The 16,234-nt window shown below is 39.5% G+C and overlaps 1 protein-coding gene across 12 annotated transcripts in view; it reads left to right on the plus strand.

Moving 5' to 3' along the window:
• USP40 (ubiquitin specific peptidase 40) overlaps positions 1 to 16,234 on the plus strand; it is a 75,800-nt gene that overhangs the window by 16,143 nt on the left and 43,423 nt on the right. For 11 of the 12 annotated variants that reach the window (XR_014300555.1, XR_014300556.1, XM_082690600.1 and 8 more), the window contains 3 exons: positions 5,203 to 5,301; positions 6,951 to 7,058; positions 15,421 to 15,721. Coding sequence is in view for 9 of the 12 variants with exons in the window: in XM_082690600.1 (XP_082546726.1) it covers positions 5,203 to 5,301; positions 6,951 to 7,058; positions 15,421 to 15,721 (508 nt within the window). In the remaining 3 variants the exon portion in view is untranslated. The remainder of the gene's footprint in view (positions 1 to 5,202; positions 5,302 to 6,950; positions 7,059 to 15,420; positions 15,722 to 16,234) is intronic. The other variant, XM_082690598.1, reaches the window with a different exon arrangement.

Raw genomic sequence — 16,234 nt, forward strand, 5'->3', positions numbered from 1 at the left:
TTTTTTTTTTTTTAACCCAGTTGCCCATTACCATTTATTGAATAATGCATTCTTTCCCCACCAATCGACAGTGTCAGTTGTGTTATATCAATTGTTTGTTTATGTATGAGTCCTTTGGGGCCCCTCTGTTCTATTCCATTGTTCTTTTTTGTATTCCTAGGCCAGTAGTAACACTGTTAATTTCAGTAGCATTATAATGAGTTGTGGTATCTAGTAGGGCAGGTGTCCCTGTGTCGTGTCATTCTTCAGTAGTGTCTTGGCCTTTTATTCCTTTGTGACTGTTTCTAGGATCAGCTTATCAGTAGCCACACATACACAACACCCATTCTCAGCAGTAGTAGAGTTTTGAACCAGCATGTATAAGTCAGATATATCTTTTCATATTTTAGAGCTTCTTATTTAAAAAGTTTTGTAATTTTCTTAAGAATTTGCAGATGTCCTGAGGGAAAGTACCCCCTGGAAGTCTAGTTCCGATTATTTGCAATGGGAAGAATCAAAGTGTGTTACACACCAAGCCTGAACTCGCAACCAGTTTTCTAACAAGTACCTAAAACACACTGAAATGTCCATAAGTTACAGACCATCGTGATAGGATGTAGAATGCTTATGACATCTTCCCGATTATCAGACAGGTGGTGGTGTTAACCAGTAGTTGTACCACATATAATAATACAGCTTCTCGGGGTGACAACAGTGTTCTGGGGGCACATTCTCTTTGATGGCGTTGTTGGCTTTTCAGAACATCCGTCTGCATTTCTCATGCTCCATCTATTGTACTTAGATATTAGAAAAAGTATTTGGATGTTTAAAAGTCAAACTTTTTGCTTGATACTTACCAGGAAGGTGTTCTGTGGGGCCGTGTCTCAACTTTGTATTTTCTAGACTCCGTGTAGTAGTGTTTGAAATGCAGTTACCATTGGTTTGTTGACTTTATAAACCAGCCATCTTGCTAAACCATCTTAGTTTCAGACAACTTTGGAGAAATGCTGCTTTGTTTCGCCCTTTCCAGTCCTTTACCTTCCATTTTGTTTGGCCGAGAACATCATACAAGCATCTCTCCCAAATGCTTGTGCCACGGTTTGCCAAGACGCTGGTTTCTGGGACACATTCCCAGTCAGACAAAGGGAAGGTTTCCTCCCTCGTCTGGTCTAATTCAGCTCTCGAGGTCCCTGTGCTTAGTTCGAGCAGATTCCCATCATGCCGCCTGTCTTCACTGCTTTGCAGCACTTTTAGAGGTGCTGAGATTTAGTGTCAGTCTTTGATGCTTAAATATTCATTTGCAGTTTCACTTTCAAGTCTGTGGTGGAGGTCACGCACAGAGGTAGCCTTGTACAGAGGTGAGGTCTCATGTCTCAAGCGGTGATTCTCTCTTCATGTCTCCGTTCTGGGTTGTGCTTCCTGGGACGGATCTGCACTTGTTCACTTCCTCAGAATCACTCTGCTCTTTGCTGGCATCGTCAGGCTGCCCTTCTGGGTCTGCAGTGTGACTCGAGAGGGCAGACAGGTTCTCTGTCATTTGGTTTTGCTCTCCACCTGCTCCTCTGTTCCTGAAGCTTTGTTACATTAGAGCAATCAGAAGATTGCTTTCCATTTGCGCTTAGTATATTTCCTTCTTCATGCCTCCTGTGAAGCATCCCATATGTCCAGTTGTTCTCCTTATTCCGTTCTTCCAGGATCACTGCTTTTTCATCCAGAGCTCTATGGTGCTCAAATAATGAGTAGCGCTTTAAGAATTTCAACTTCAGGGGTACCTAGGTGGCTCATGGGTTAAGCCTCTACCTTCGGCTCAGGTCATGATCTCAGAGTCCTGCGATCGAGCCCCACATCGGGCTCTCTGCTCAGCAGTGAGTCTGCTTCCCCCCTTTTCTTTCTGCCTGCCTCTCTGCCTACTTGTGATCTCTGTCTGTCAAATAAGTAAATAAAACCTTCAAAAAAAAAAAAAAAAGAATTTCAACTTGAGTACGTATACCTGCTAGGCCCTGCTTGTCTTTCTATTACCATTATCCTGGGAGATTGCTTGTGCCCAGAGATGTAGAATTCCATATATTCTAATCACAGCCTGGTATTGTTTTCTGCTTACAGTTTGGCAGTTTCTTCTTTCCTTTCAAGGAGCTGTTCCCTGCATTCATGGAGTTTTTTAGTAGGTACCGTCTGCAAAGAAATAACTTTCATGACCCATCGGACGTAATTTTTCCTGGTTTTAAGGCAACATTTCAGGGGTGCCTGGCTGGCTCAAGCAGTAGAACAAACGACTCCTCATCTTGGGGTCATGAGTTTGAGCCCCATGTTGGGTGTAGAGTTTACTTTAAAAAAAAATTTTTTTTTTTTAATGCGACATTTCTGTCTCTCTTAGTCTGTCTAGAAGATGCTCCCTTTCTTCTAGTATGGACACCATTTCCTATTCAAAATGTGACTCGAGATCTGGCTGCGAAAAGGAGCCTGATCTTTGCTTTCTGCTTCTTTAGAGACCTTTTGCTTCATCGATGGTTGACTGACATTATCTTGCACTTTTGAGGGAGTGGGTCAGAGAAGGCTTCACAACGGCTCCCAGTAGGCAGCCCTGAACTAGTCCTACTGTCCCAACAAGGCCAGGGTTGGACACCGGCAAAGTGGAGGACTGGGCCTTGCCTGTTTGTCACCTGCAGTGGTGTGTCAAATAGAGGGCAGTGCTGGCCTGCCTCTCCCCTTCTGCCATTTTTACATCTTTTTTTCCTTAATGACATCTTTAAACTTATTAAACATGCTATTTCATTGGTCTGCTAATTGCAGTCTGATTTAGATATCTGCTAAGTCTACTTCCTTGTGATTTTACTATTTTAGACTGTAGCCTGAGATGGTTGGTTTTTTTAAGAATGTGATTTACTGGAGTAATTTGAGGACTGAGTTGAAAGCGCCTTCCTCTGAAAAGGTGTTTGTCTCTCCCACATGCCTGGGGTCACTCCAACCCTTAACTTTAAAATCACATCCTGACTTAGTGGTTTTAGAGCCATACAGCTAGTGTGAATTTGGACCACAAAGCCCTGTGGGGACCTACTTGTGAGTACAAATCGTTACAGATGTTTTTCTACCTTCATCTCTAGTATCAAGGTCAAACCAAGCCAGTTCCTTGTTGTCCTTTATTGTGGGGTGAATTTTTTCTAGGTCATGTTTGTACTGAGAAAGTACGTAGCTCTTTTTTTCTAGCTGTCTGCTGAATTATATTATCTTTGTAATATAATTAAAAATTATATACTTGGGGTGCTTGGGGTTACTAAGTCAGTTAAGTGTCCGACTCATGATTTCAGCTCAGGTTGTGATGTCATGGGTTATGAGGTTGAGAGTCAGGCTCTGTGCTCAGCGGGGAATCTGCATGAGATTGTCTCTCCCCATCTCCCTCTGCCCCTCTCCACCTGCTCATGTGTACTCTCACTCTCTCTCTCTGTCTCAAATAAATAAATCTTTAAAAGAAGGAAAGAGAGGGGGAGAAGAAAGAGAGGGAGGGAGGAAGGAAAAGCATATATTTGGTCTTTGTCCCAGGTTCCTGGAATAGAGGTCCTTGAAATTGCATGAGCGATAGGCATGCGTTTTGTTGTTCATAATGAACCCCTTTCAACCACACCTGAGTTCATACTAATGGGATGACTCTTGGTGGGGCCTAGACATCTTCAGACTGAAGGCTTGTCACCAGAGCAAACAACCACATGAATAGAGTGTTTGTGTTTTTAGCCCCAGCTCCTGATCTGTGGAGGGAAGATGGGCTGATGATTGAGTTCTGTCAATCAGTCATGCCTGCATGTTGAAACTTTGATTAAAACTCTAAAGCAAGGGGTGCCTCAGTGGCTCAGTCAGTTAAGCATCTGCCTTCAGCTCAGGTCACGTTCTCAGGGTCGTAGGATTGAGCCCCATGTCAGACTCCCTGCTTAGCAAGGGAATCTGCTTCTCCCTCTGCCTCTCCTGCTCTCTCTGAGTTCCCTCTCTGTCAAATAAACAAACAAAATCTATTTTAAAACCCACGACAACAACTCTGAAGCCAGGACAGTAAGGGAGCTTCTGGACTGGTGAACATATCCACAGGGGGGTGGCCGCCCCTACCCTGTAGAGGAACCGAGACCCTCAGGACCCTTCTAGCCCTATGTGCTTTGCCATCTGGCCGTTCATTTGTATCCTTTGTACTAAACTATAGTCCTGTGTATAAGGTCCTGGGTCTGTGAGCCGTTCCAGGAAATTATCAAACCTGAAGTGGGGATTGTAGGAACCCTAGAATTTGTAATCAGCCCAGCAGAAGTGCAGGTGGCCTGGGACCCCACTTGTGGCTGTTGTCTGAAGTGGGGGAAGTCTTGCAGGACTGCGTGAAGTTAGTATCAGAACTGACCTGAATTGTGACCCCTAGATGGTGTCAGAGGATCGGAGAACTGGTTGTTTGGAACACCAGTCATTCGGCTCCGTACTTTGGAGGGTCCTTGGGCTTTGTCTCCCAGACCTCATCCTGTAAGAGCTGGGACAGCTGCAGGCCTCAACTCTGGATTTCCTCCCAGTTCCCATTTCACTTGTTCTCTGAGGATTTCCCTGATACTCTTGCTAATTCAGTGTGTGTTTTAAAAAGATGCCTTTGTTTTGTTGTGTTTGCTTATGCAGCATTTTTAGTAATCATTCAGTAGGATGGTTATAGTTAGTCTACCATTTTATTTTGCTGTTTCTTTATTATTTTTGTCTCGTGTCATTAGGTCTCTTCGTATTTATGGTTTTAAGTCAAATGAAAATACTTTGGCAAGATGGCATGTATTAGAAAATCAATGGAAAAAAATACCTTGTTTGGACATGTTCTCGAATAACTTCATAGAGTGAGGTGCAAAGTTTGGACGATCAGGAAATAGAAGCGAGTGCTAGTAGGCTGCACTTGCCAGTGACACACAACATGTCAGGATTTGTAAGGTGCAGCTGAAGTGGTGTCTCCCGGGAACCTGTGGAGACCTGCCACATGTGTGTTGTGCTGGGAGTTTATCTGCAGTCCCGCTCACAGATAATGCCAGAGAAGTTAAATAACGTGGCCAGGTTTAGCCAACCAGAGCTGGAAATCAAAGCCCAGCCTGCTGGATTCCAAGGTCTACCTAAGTTATTCCAATATTTTTATCATCATTTTCCATCTTGAAACTTCACAGCACAAACATTTCTATTTTGTTAATTACCTCTTAAGCAACAAATTTTTATTGCTTTCCTTTCTAGGAGGAAGAGAGCAAACCAGTTTTGAGTTTCAAAGATCTCCAGAATGAAGAAGAGATTGATGATGATCCACTGATAATTCTGAAAGCAATCTTACTACAGGTAGAGAGAGAGTTTAAGTTGCGTGTGTGTGTGTGTGTGTGTGTGTATTTCAGATATGCACACATACGTGCTCATGCTAGAACTGCTACTGGTACTAGTCAGAGTCTTATTCCTTTGGGGCTTCCTCTGTATCTGTTGTTATAGTTTATTTTTTAGAGACTTTCTGGTTATAAAAAAATTCATATTTGTGGCAGAAAATTTGAGGGAAAAAACCTAGGAAATGTGTGAAAAGTATAAAATATATACAAGTATAATTAAACCAAGTACCCAATAATTGTAACACTTTGATGTGTATTCTTTGCGTTCTGTCTTCCCTCTGTTTATATACATATATCGGTATTGGGGTATAGGATTTGGGGTATTACTGTTCTTTTAAATAGAATTGGGATTTACCGTATGCATTGTTTGGGAATTTGCCATCTTCCTGTGTTAGCCTTCTCCTCTCTGTAGTTCCTGAGGTTATGTCTCCCTTTTCATTCCTAATATTGATACACCAGTAATGCCTCCACTATATGGCTTTTTAACATTTGCTTAGCACTGTGTTGTACAGGTGGTAAGTTCCTTGCATGTGTTTATCCATTCTTACAAAGACTTTTTCTGAAGTCTTTACCATGGACCCACGCTGCGTCCTTTAACCACCTTGTTCTGCGGCCGCTGTATCAGTCTGCTGGGGCTGCCATAACAAAGGGCCCCAGACCGGAGAGCTTAAACAGCCGTCATTTACCTTCTCCCGGTCATGGACGCCAGGAGTCCAAGGTCAGGGGCCAGAGGTTGGTTCTCTCCTAAGGCTTCCATGGCTGGCGCATGGCCACCTCCTTGTTGTGGGTCCACATGGTCTTTCCTCTGTGCCTGGGCACCCTGCAAACCTCTGTGAGTCCATATTTCTTCTTCATATAAGGACATCAGGCAGATTGGCCTAGGACCCACCTTAATGACCTTATTTTTCTCTAAAAACCGTATCCAAATAAAGTCAGAGTTGAAATCTTGAAGGTTAAGGAGTCAGCATATGAATTGGCCAGGGTGGTGGGGGGTTGGACACATTTCAGCCCCAAACAGTCACTTCTTACTAGCTTTTAGAACTTTTTGGGGGGGGGGGGACATTTAGAAGAGGTCTTGATAATCCTTTTTTGCACTTAAATATTTCTTATAAAATTCCCACAAAATAGCAGGAATTTACTCAATCTTAGAATACTCTTTGGATGTTCTTTAAGTGTTTAAACTTGAGGTGCCTGGGCGACTCAGTTGAGTGTTCAGGTCAGGCCATGATCTTAGGGTTGTGAGATCAAGCCCTACATCAGGCTCTTCCCTCAGCAGGGAGTCTGCTTAGGATTCTTTCTCTCCCTCTGCCCCTCCTCCCACTCCTGTGTGTGCATGTGCATTCTCACTCTCTCTCTAAAATAAATAAGTAAATCCTTAAAAATAAGTAAATGTGTAAACTTTGGTGTAGGAAAGCACAATTCAAGTTTTCTAAACCGAGGCTTAATCTACTTCTTTAAAAAAATTTTATTTTGCAACAGTTATGGTTAATCCACTTACATGTTCGCTGTCTTAGGCACATGTAATTAGATAGAATTCTGTTGGTGCCTTTGAACTCATAAATGTTAGTTACATCTTATCACATTTTCTTAAATGATTGTTTCTTTCAAAAGGAGGAGAATAATGTAATTCCTGTTGATCAGCTGGGCCAGAAACTCTTGAAAAAGACAGGAATGTCTTGGAACAAGAAGTACAGAAGACAGTATGGACCACTGCGAAAGGTAATAGATGACATCCATATGGGAGGTCCCATACCAGGAAATTATATTATGATCCCTTTGCAACGAAACTTTAGGTGAAGATGAAATCAGTATTTTTGTTTAATGGTTAAAGTTCAGTTGAGTTCTTTATTAAATGTTAAGTTATTGAGTAATTTATTATAGAATCAAGAAGTAAGCAGAAAAAGAAGAGGGGAAAGCCTTTTAATGCAATAGCAAGAAATGTCATGAAGTTCATACCCTGAAGCTCATCATTTATTTACAGAAATGTCTTAGGGTGTTCCCACAGTTTTCCCTTGATCTTTCTTTTACACATAATCCTGTTAATCTTGGTGATCAGTTTTCCTAGGCTGTGAGAGAGATTAGAAGCAAAAACTGAACACAAGTGAAACCACTCGACTGAAAAAACACACAGCAACACTTAGTAAACATTTTGGAGCTATTCCTTATAGAAGCAAGGGGTTTACATACTTCAGTAAGTGTTTAAGTGCATCTTTTAATTAGACCACACTGCAGAAGTGTATGTTGGCTTAATGACTCTGAGTCCATAGCATAGGTTTTAAGGTTTTCATTTAAAATGATTGGGTCTGGCACCTGGGATGGCTCAGTTGGTTAAGCGACTGCCTTCAGCTCAGGTCATGATCCTGAATGGATGGATCCCGGGATCGAGTCCCACATCATGCTCCCTGCTCAGCAGGGAGTCTGCTTCTCCCTCTGACCCTCTCCCCTCTCATGCTCTCTCTCTTTTTCTCTCTCAAGTAAATAAATAAAATGATTGGGTCGCTGTCTCGGTGTTTTACTCTTAAGTGTGATATTAGCTCTGCAGGTTCTTTAAAAATGCAAATATCCTTTATAAGTTTGAGAGAGTTAGCTTTTTTTTCAATCATTGACTGATAGTTTGATCTTGAATAGAGGTTGGATTTTATCAAATGCTGACTTTTTTTTTATATACCATGTATTCTGTTAATGTGAATTCCATTGACCTTTTTAATGTTGAGCAAAGCTTATATTTCTGGGGCGCCCGGGTGGCTCAGTGGGTTAAGCCGCTGCCTTCGGCTCAGGTCATGATCTCGGGGTCCTGGGATCGAGTCCCGCATCGGGCTCTCTGCTCAGCAGGGAGCCTGCTTCCTCCTCTCTCTCTCTCTGCCTCTCTGCCCACTTGTGATTTCTCTCTGTCAAATAAATAAATAAAATCTTTAAAAAAAAAAAAAAAAGCTTATATTTCTGAGATAAATCCCACTTGGTCATGAGCTTTTCCTGTATTGCTGCATTCATTTGGCTCATTCATATAGGATTTTTGCTTCTCCATTTATGAGAGATATTAGTCTTTGGTTTTCTTTTTTTGTAGTGTCTGTCAGATTTTAGTGTTAGGGTCATATAGGACTCACATGTCAGGAAACACTCCTTTATATTCTTGGAAAGAATTCTCTTAAGACTGATTTTTTTTTATTAAATGTTTGATGAAGCTGTTGAGACCTGAAAATTTTTTTATTTGATGCCAGTGTAATTAACATAGTGTTACTAGTTTCAGTTGTACAGTATAGGGACTCAGCAGTACCATATGTCCATAGCGTTCATCATGGTAAGTGTCCTCCTAATCCCCTTCACCCATTTCCCCCATCCTGCCCACCTCCCCCCTAGTAACCATTAGTTTGTTCTCTCTAGTTAAGAGTCTGTTTCTTGGTTTGTCTCTCTTTTTTTCCCCTTTGTTTGTTTAGTTTCTTAAGTTTCACAAACGAGTGAAATCATGGTATTTGTCCTTCTCTGGTGGCTTCTCTCTTACCATAATACACAGCAACTCCATCCATATTGTTGCAAATGATAAGATTTCGTTTTTGTTTTTAATTGGCTGAATAATACCCATTGTATGTAAATACCACACCTTTATCCATTCATGTGTCCATGGACTCGTGGGCTGCTTCCATACCTTGGCATTGTAAATAATGCTGCAGTAAACGTAGGGGTGCATATATCCCTGCTAATAAGTGTTTTTGTGTTCTTTAGGTAAATATTGTAGTGCGATTACTGGATCATAGGGTAGTTCTGTTTTTAACTTTTTGAGGACTCTCCATATCGTTTCCACAGTGGCTGTGCAGTTCTTGCCAGCACCTGTTGTTTCTTGTGGTTTTGATTTTAGCCATTCTGACAGGTGTGAGGTGATGTCTCATTGTACTTTTGATTTGCATTTCCCTGGTGATGAGTGACAGTGAGCATCTTTTCATGTGTTTGTTGGCCATCTGAATGTCTTCTTTGGGGAAAATGTCCGTTCATGTCTTCTGTCCATTTTATGATTGGAATATTTGATTTTTTTGGTGTTGCATTGTATAGTTTTTGGTATATTTTGGATACTAAACCTTTATCAGATATGTCATTTGCAAATATCTTCTCCCATTCAGTAGGTTGCCTTTTAGTTTTGTTGGCATTTTATTTCGAGGTGGTCCCAGTAGTTTATTTTTGGTTGTTTCCCTTCCCTCAGGAGACCTATCTAAAAGGATGTTGCTACGATTGATGTCAGAGAACTTACTGTGCTTGTGCTGTCTACTAGGATTTTTATGATTTCAGGTCCTTAATCCATTTTGAGCTTATTTTTGTGTATGGTCTAAGAAAGCGGTCCAGTTTCATTCTTTTGCATGTCACTGCGCAGTTTTCCTAGAACTTAACTTGTTTTAGAGACTTTCTTCCATTGGATATTCTTGCCTCCTTTTTCAAAGATTAATTGACCACGTAATTGTGGATTTATTTATTTGTGAGCTTCCTATTGCATTGAGACCTGATTTTTTTTTTTTTTTTTTTTTTTTTTGCGGTAAGATTTTGTAATTATAGTTTAAATTTCTTTGCTTGTAGTGTTATTTAGATTTTCTGTTCTGGCAATATTTTGGAAAATTGTGTTTTTTAAGGAATTTGTTCTCTGACATTATCTATAATATCAGATTTATTGGCATAAAGTTATTCACAGTATCCCATATTCTCTGTAGTGTCTGTAGTATCTGAAGTTATTTCTTCTTTTTCATTTGTAATATTAGTAATTTGTATTTTCTCACTTTTTTTTCATCAGTCTTGCTTGGGGTTTATCAAGTTTATTAAACTTCTTAAAAAACAAATTTTGGGGGGCACCTGAGTGGCTCAGTGGGTTGGGCCGCTGCCTTCGGCTCAGGTCATGATCTCAAGGTCCTGGGATCGAGTCCCACATCGGGCTCTCTGCTCAGCAGGGAGCCTGCTTCCTCCTCTCTCTGCCTGCCTCTCTGCCTACTTGTGATCTCTCTCTGTCAAATAAATAAATAAAATCTTTAAAAAAAAAAAAAACAAATTTTTGCCTCTGTTGATTTTCTCTACTGTTCATCTGTTTTCTATCTCATTGATTTCTGCTCTTATTTTTAATTATTTCCTTCCTTTTTCTTCTGGGATCTCATAAGATCAACTTTTTCCCAGCATGGTATCTCAGTTGTTTTTAAACCTTCCTTTTAATACAAGCTTTTAAAGCTATAAATTTCTTTTTAAGGGCTAATTTAACTGCAAACAAATCTGACCTGTTTTCATTATCATTCCATTCAAAATATTTTGTAATTTCCCTCATGATTTTGGGGGGAACTGTGTTGCTTAATTTCCACATATTTGGGATTTCTTTCTATATTTTTGTTTTATCTATAGGTTGATTCCTAGTTAATTCCATTGTACCTGAGAACATACTCTCCATGATTTTAGTTCTTTTGAATTTACTGAGACTTGGTTCACACTTCAGAATATGCTCTGTGTTGCTAAAAGTTCTGTATTCACCAGAAAAGTTATTTTCTGCACTTATTGGGTATATTGTTTTATAAATGTCAATTATGTCAAATTGGTCCTGTCCTTACTAATTTTTCTGTCTTTGGGCTTTATCAGTTACTGAGGGGTTTAAATCTCTAACCTTAATTGTGGATTTGTCCCTTACCCCTTTTACTTTGGAAAGATTCACTTCATGTACCATGAAGTTATATTATTAGATACACACACATTTTAGATTTTTATGGCCTCCTGATGTACATTGCCCTTCCTTTATTCCTTGCCTTAAAATTTACCTCGTCTGGTATTAATGTAACCCTGCAAGCCATTTTATACAAGTGTGTTTCTTGCAAACAGTATGAAGTTAGTTCCTATTTGCATGGTTGTCATTTTTAAGTAATTTGTTCTTTTATTTAAAGTAAAATTTGGGGCGCCTGGATGGCTCAGTGGGTTAAAGTCTCTGCCTTTGGCTGGGGTCATGATCCCAGGGTCCTGGGATTGAGTCTCACATCAGGCTGTCTGCTCAGCAGGGAGCCTGCTTCCTCCTCTCTCTCTCTCTCTCTCTCTCTCTCTCTCTGCCTGATTGTGATCTCTGTCTGTCAAATAAACAAATAAAATCTTTAAAAAAAAAAAATAAAGTAAAATTTGTTGGGGCGCCTGGGTGGCTCAGTTGGTTAAGTGTCTACCTTCAGCTCCAGTCATGATCCCAGGGTTCTGGGATTGAGCCCTGCATCAGTCTCCCTGCTCAGCTGGGAGTCTGTTTCTCTGCCCCTCCCCTGGCTCATACTCTCTCCTCTCTCTCTGTCTCTCTCTAAATAAATAACATCTTTAAAAAAAAAAAATAGCATAAATTTGTTTGCAATACCACCGTATTATCCTTGTAAGGCCCATTGGAGCAGATGTTAAGTTCCCTGTTTCATTTCTGCTATTGATCATTTTTGCATTTTAGCTTTCTTTTCCATCAATCTTGCCTTGGGGTTTATCTATTAAACTCTTCAAAAAAGCAGCTTTGTATTTGTTGATCTTCTCTACCTTTCTCTATTTGTTCATCTGTTTTCTATCAGATGACAGTTTGATAGTTTCTTTTAATGAGAATGTTCGGTTCACTTGGTTTTAATGCAGCAACGAATATGGTTGAGTTAAACTCACCGTTGAGGTATTTGGTGTTTATCCGCTCCTCTGTTTTTGCTCTTTCATTCTTCCTCACCCTTTAGGTGACTCAAGTGGTTTTCAGTCTTTCTACTTTATCTCCTCTGTTGGCTAATATATTGCTTTATTTCTTTAATATTTTTATTCTAGGGATTATACTGTACATAAACCAATATTACCAACTACAAATTAATAGTATACCATTTCCTGAACAGTGTAAGTAAGATGCTTACAGTCGTATAACTACGTTTCCCCACTCCCATCCTGTCTGCTGTTGCCTTTTATTGTACCATTAAGTGTAAATTCTACTCTGTGTTACTTATTTTTATTAATACTATTTTTTGCTTCAAACACTTAGGCAACTTTTAAAGAAACTAGTGAAAAAATAGTGTTTATATTTATCCATTCTGGTATTTGTTGCTGCTTTTTGCACATTCAGCTGGGCATCTGGTATCATTTTGATTTTGATTGAAATCTTTGTTTTGCCTTCAGTTTTTTAAAGGTTGTTTTTGCTGGATATTAAATTCTAGTGTAATAATTTCCATTTTTTCCTTTCAGCACCTTAAAGATGTCATTCCATTATGTTTTGGCTACCATTATTTTGGCTCAGAAGGCTAGTGTCACTTGAACAAGATGTATCTTTGTCTCTGCCTGCTTTTAAGATTCTTTTTCTTTTTTCTTTGTTTTTTAGCAGCTTAACAATATTGTGTCTCAGTGTGGTACTCTTTATGTTTATTTGCTTTATATTTGCTAAGTTTTTTGTCTGTAGCTTGACGTCTTTCTTCAGTTTTGACCGTTATATTTCCAATTTGGTTTTCTGCCCCTCATTTCTTCTCCTTCCGGGACTATAGTTACATGTAGATTAGGCCATTCAGGATTTCCTCACAGATCTTAAGTAACTGAGATTTTTTTCTTTTTCTAATTTTTACCTTCCTTCAGCTTGGTTGATTTACATTGCACCATCTTCAAGTTCATTGGTTCTTGGTTCTTTCTTTGGCTGTATCCAGTCTTCCATTAAGCCCAGCTAGTGAACTTTTCATTTAGATATTGTGGTTGCCAGCTTTGGAATTTCCAGTTATCTCTAATTGAGAGTATCCCATTTCTCCACTGAAATTCCCTATCTGAACCCAGTCTGTTCATCCTTTCCTATAGATTAATTTTTGAAGATACTATTAGCTTTATTAAGTCATATAAATTAAATATTTTAATAACTGTTTACTGTCATAATATCTGGATTATATCTGGGGCTCTTTCTGTTAACTTTATCTCCCTTATGAATTGACTGTATCCTCTCTTGAATATTGAATCACACTGTCCTGTTTCTGTGTCATTTAATCTTATATTGCCTACTGGACACAGTGGATTATACGGTGGTTCTTTTTTTTTTTTTTTTTTTTTAATGGTTGTTCTTTAAAGAGTTTTGCATCATGCTCTAACAGGTTATTGAATCCTTGATCCAATGGAAGCTTCATTTTGGGCTTTGTAGGGTGAATCTGCTGCAGTTTAGCTCTTAGTCCCGTGGGAAATGCATGGTTCTTCCTTTGAAGGCAGAGTTTAGCAAACAGTGGCCTGAGGGCAAATATGACCTGCTGCCCCTGAGCTGAGAACTATCTTCACACTTTTAAGTGGTTACTTTTTTAAAGTTATGTATGTACCTACCTCAAGTTTGCCTTTTATCTGGCGCTTTACAAGCGTACCAGCTCTTGCCCTACGGCACGGCCCTTCTAGGATTTCAATAGAAAGCCTCAGGTATTTGTCATGTCTCTATCTTGTCAGAACTTCAATTCCGTGTTCTGTCTATCCAGAAATCTCTGCTAAAATCTTTGCACATCTACCCAGAAATCTCTGCTAAAATCTCTGTTCCAGTCGTGACTCCACCAGCTGTTGTTTTTTGTGGGGTTTCTTGTGTCTTGGGCCATCCATGCTCCAATCAGGAGTCAGCCAAGGATTTGAGGGGGATTTGGTATAGATTCTAGGCTCTTTAATGCAACTCTTTGTCTTTTGCTTTATAGCCTCTCTGGCATTTTCAAATTCTGTTTCCTCAGCTCAGTAAGACTCCTGCCCTTTGCTTGAACTCTCCCACCATGCACTGCTATAAAGTGGGAACCAGTGGCTTCATGTAAAACTCAGCTAGTTTTGAAGGATTATGTCCCCTCTGCTTAAGCCTGTTTCTGGTTATTCTCCAAACACTTGTTTTCATTATTTTGTCTGGAGTTTATCCTTTCTTATCAGAAAAGGTAGACCAGTAAAAGTTCTCTGCCATTATTGGACCAGACTCTGCTGAAGCTTGAGGCTAAAAAGAATTAATTCTCACTTCTCAAACGAAGGAAAAAAATGGCTACTCTCTGATTATCACTATTTGATTGTACCTTAAAAATTAGCTGCAACACTGTTTTACCATCTTCTATACACAGTATTAGCAATATTGTCTTTGGGTCATAGACCTGTTTCCATCCGTCTGTGATAAAACAATACTTTGATTAGAGTGTTGGTACTACTACACATTATTTCCATCCAAGTGGAAAATCAGAAAGTCACCTTTCCATATTGATTGATGGGCTAAGCAGATGTTGCACATGCCTCCCGAGTGGTTTCCTGTATAAAGTGAGTTCAAGCTGAGAAAAGAGGAGACGTAAGGCTACAGGAGTCAGGGAGTGAGAGAAGAGTAGAGATGGAAAGTGGGGGTAGGCAATGAGGAAAGGTGTTTTTTTCTTCCTAATCCTTTAGCTAGAACTTGAGTAATAGCCTTTGAGATTAAGACCTAAGCTTTCTGCGCTTTGGTTTCCTGAGCTAACCTGTCCGCTTCCTTTAGTTCCTTCTGAAATAAACATTTGGTCTAGTTAATGTTACGTGACAGTGTAGGCTTATAATTATGACTTCATTCCAACAGGGTTTGTCTGAGTCACTAGTTTTAAAATTCTCTTTTGTAGTGCTTCACTGTGGGATTGCCTTTGTGCTTCGTTTAGATTGTTTTAAACATCTCAGAAGTGTTTGTTCTACCTAATCTGCTTTAGTAAAGTACTTTTTTTTTTTTTTTAAAGATTTTTATTTATTTATTTATTACAAGAAGGCAGAGGGGCAGGCAGAGAGAAAGAGGAGGAAGCAGGCTCCCTGGGATCATGACCTGAGCCGAAGTCAGAGGCTTATCCCACTGAGCCACCCAGGTGCCCCAGTAAAGTACTTTTTAAGAATGGTGTTACTGAAGCAGAAGTAACCTATGTTTTAGATTGTGGCATGGCAGCTTCCTCCTTGATGTGACTGTTGAACAGAGAGAACCCTGATTTTTATTAAATGTTTTAATCATGACTCAGATGGATTTTTTTTTCCCTCTCAGCTGTCTAGTGCAAAAATAAAGTTCAAAATCTAGTCACAGAAAGGAAGATGTAGTTTTTTTATTTGTGTCCAATTAAAAAAATTTTTTTCATTAACCTAGTATTTGTTTTTTGTCTCCATATAGTTCTTAAAGCTTCATTCCCAGATATTTCTACTCAGTTCAGATGAAAGTACAGTCAGTCTATTGAAGAATGGTTTTCTCCAGGCTGAGTCTGATTTCCAAAGGAATGATCAACACATTTTCAAGACATTTACTTCAGAATCCCCAGGATTAAATGATAAAACCTCCTGTCCTCACTGGTTTGATATAAATGATTCCAAAGTCCAACCAATCAAGGAAAAAGATATTGAACGGCAGTTTCAGGGTAAAGAAAGTGCCTACATGTTGTTTTATCGGAAATCCCAGTTGCAGAGACCCCCAGAAGGTATGGAAAGAGAAGTGTTCCTATTTGTTCAAGTTGTTGATGTTAGAAGATAAATATTGAATGCTATTTTAATTTTTACCCTTTTAAAGAGAAAGTGTGCTCTTGGAACATTTTTAAATATTTTCAGGCTAATAGTAAGAAATACATTATGCCAAAAGAAATCCAGCAATCTGTCATTTTATAATTATATATTTCTATTTTATTTTCCCCCTCTAATGATATGAGACCATAGTTAGTGTTCAGAATTAGTTTTTCTCGAACTGCGTGATGGTGTCTTGTTGGGTGGACCAACCTGCGTACAATTGCCCTATGCTTAGGTTTGGCTCTGTCATTTGGCCATGTGTTTATCGCCTTCAGGTTGTAAGTGGCCTTTTATTGCCCTCTTTTTTCCTTTCCTTCAAGGTAACTAATGTGTTTTATGAGCAGTTGAAATAAATTAAAAGCGTTCTTTGTTAAACCTTCTAACACAGCTCATAGCAGGGAGACTAGACACTGAGACCCTCAGTGATAAAT

This window comes from Mustela nivalis, assembly GCF_964662115.1.
Source record: "Mustela nivalis genome assembly, chromosome: 11".
Lineage (NCBI taxonomy): Eukaryota > Metazoa > Chordata > Mammalia > Carnivora > Mustelidae > Mustela > Mustela nivalis.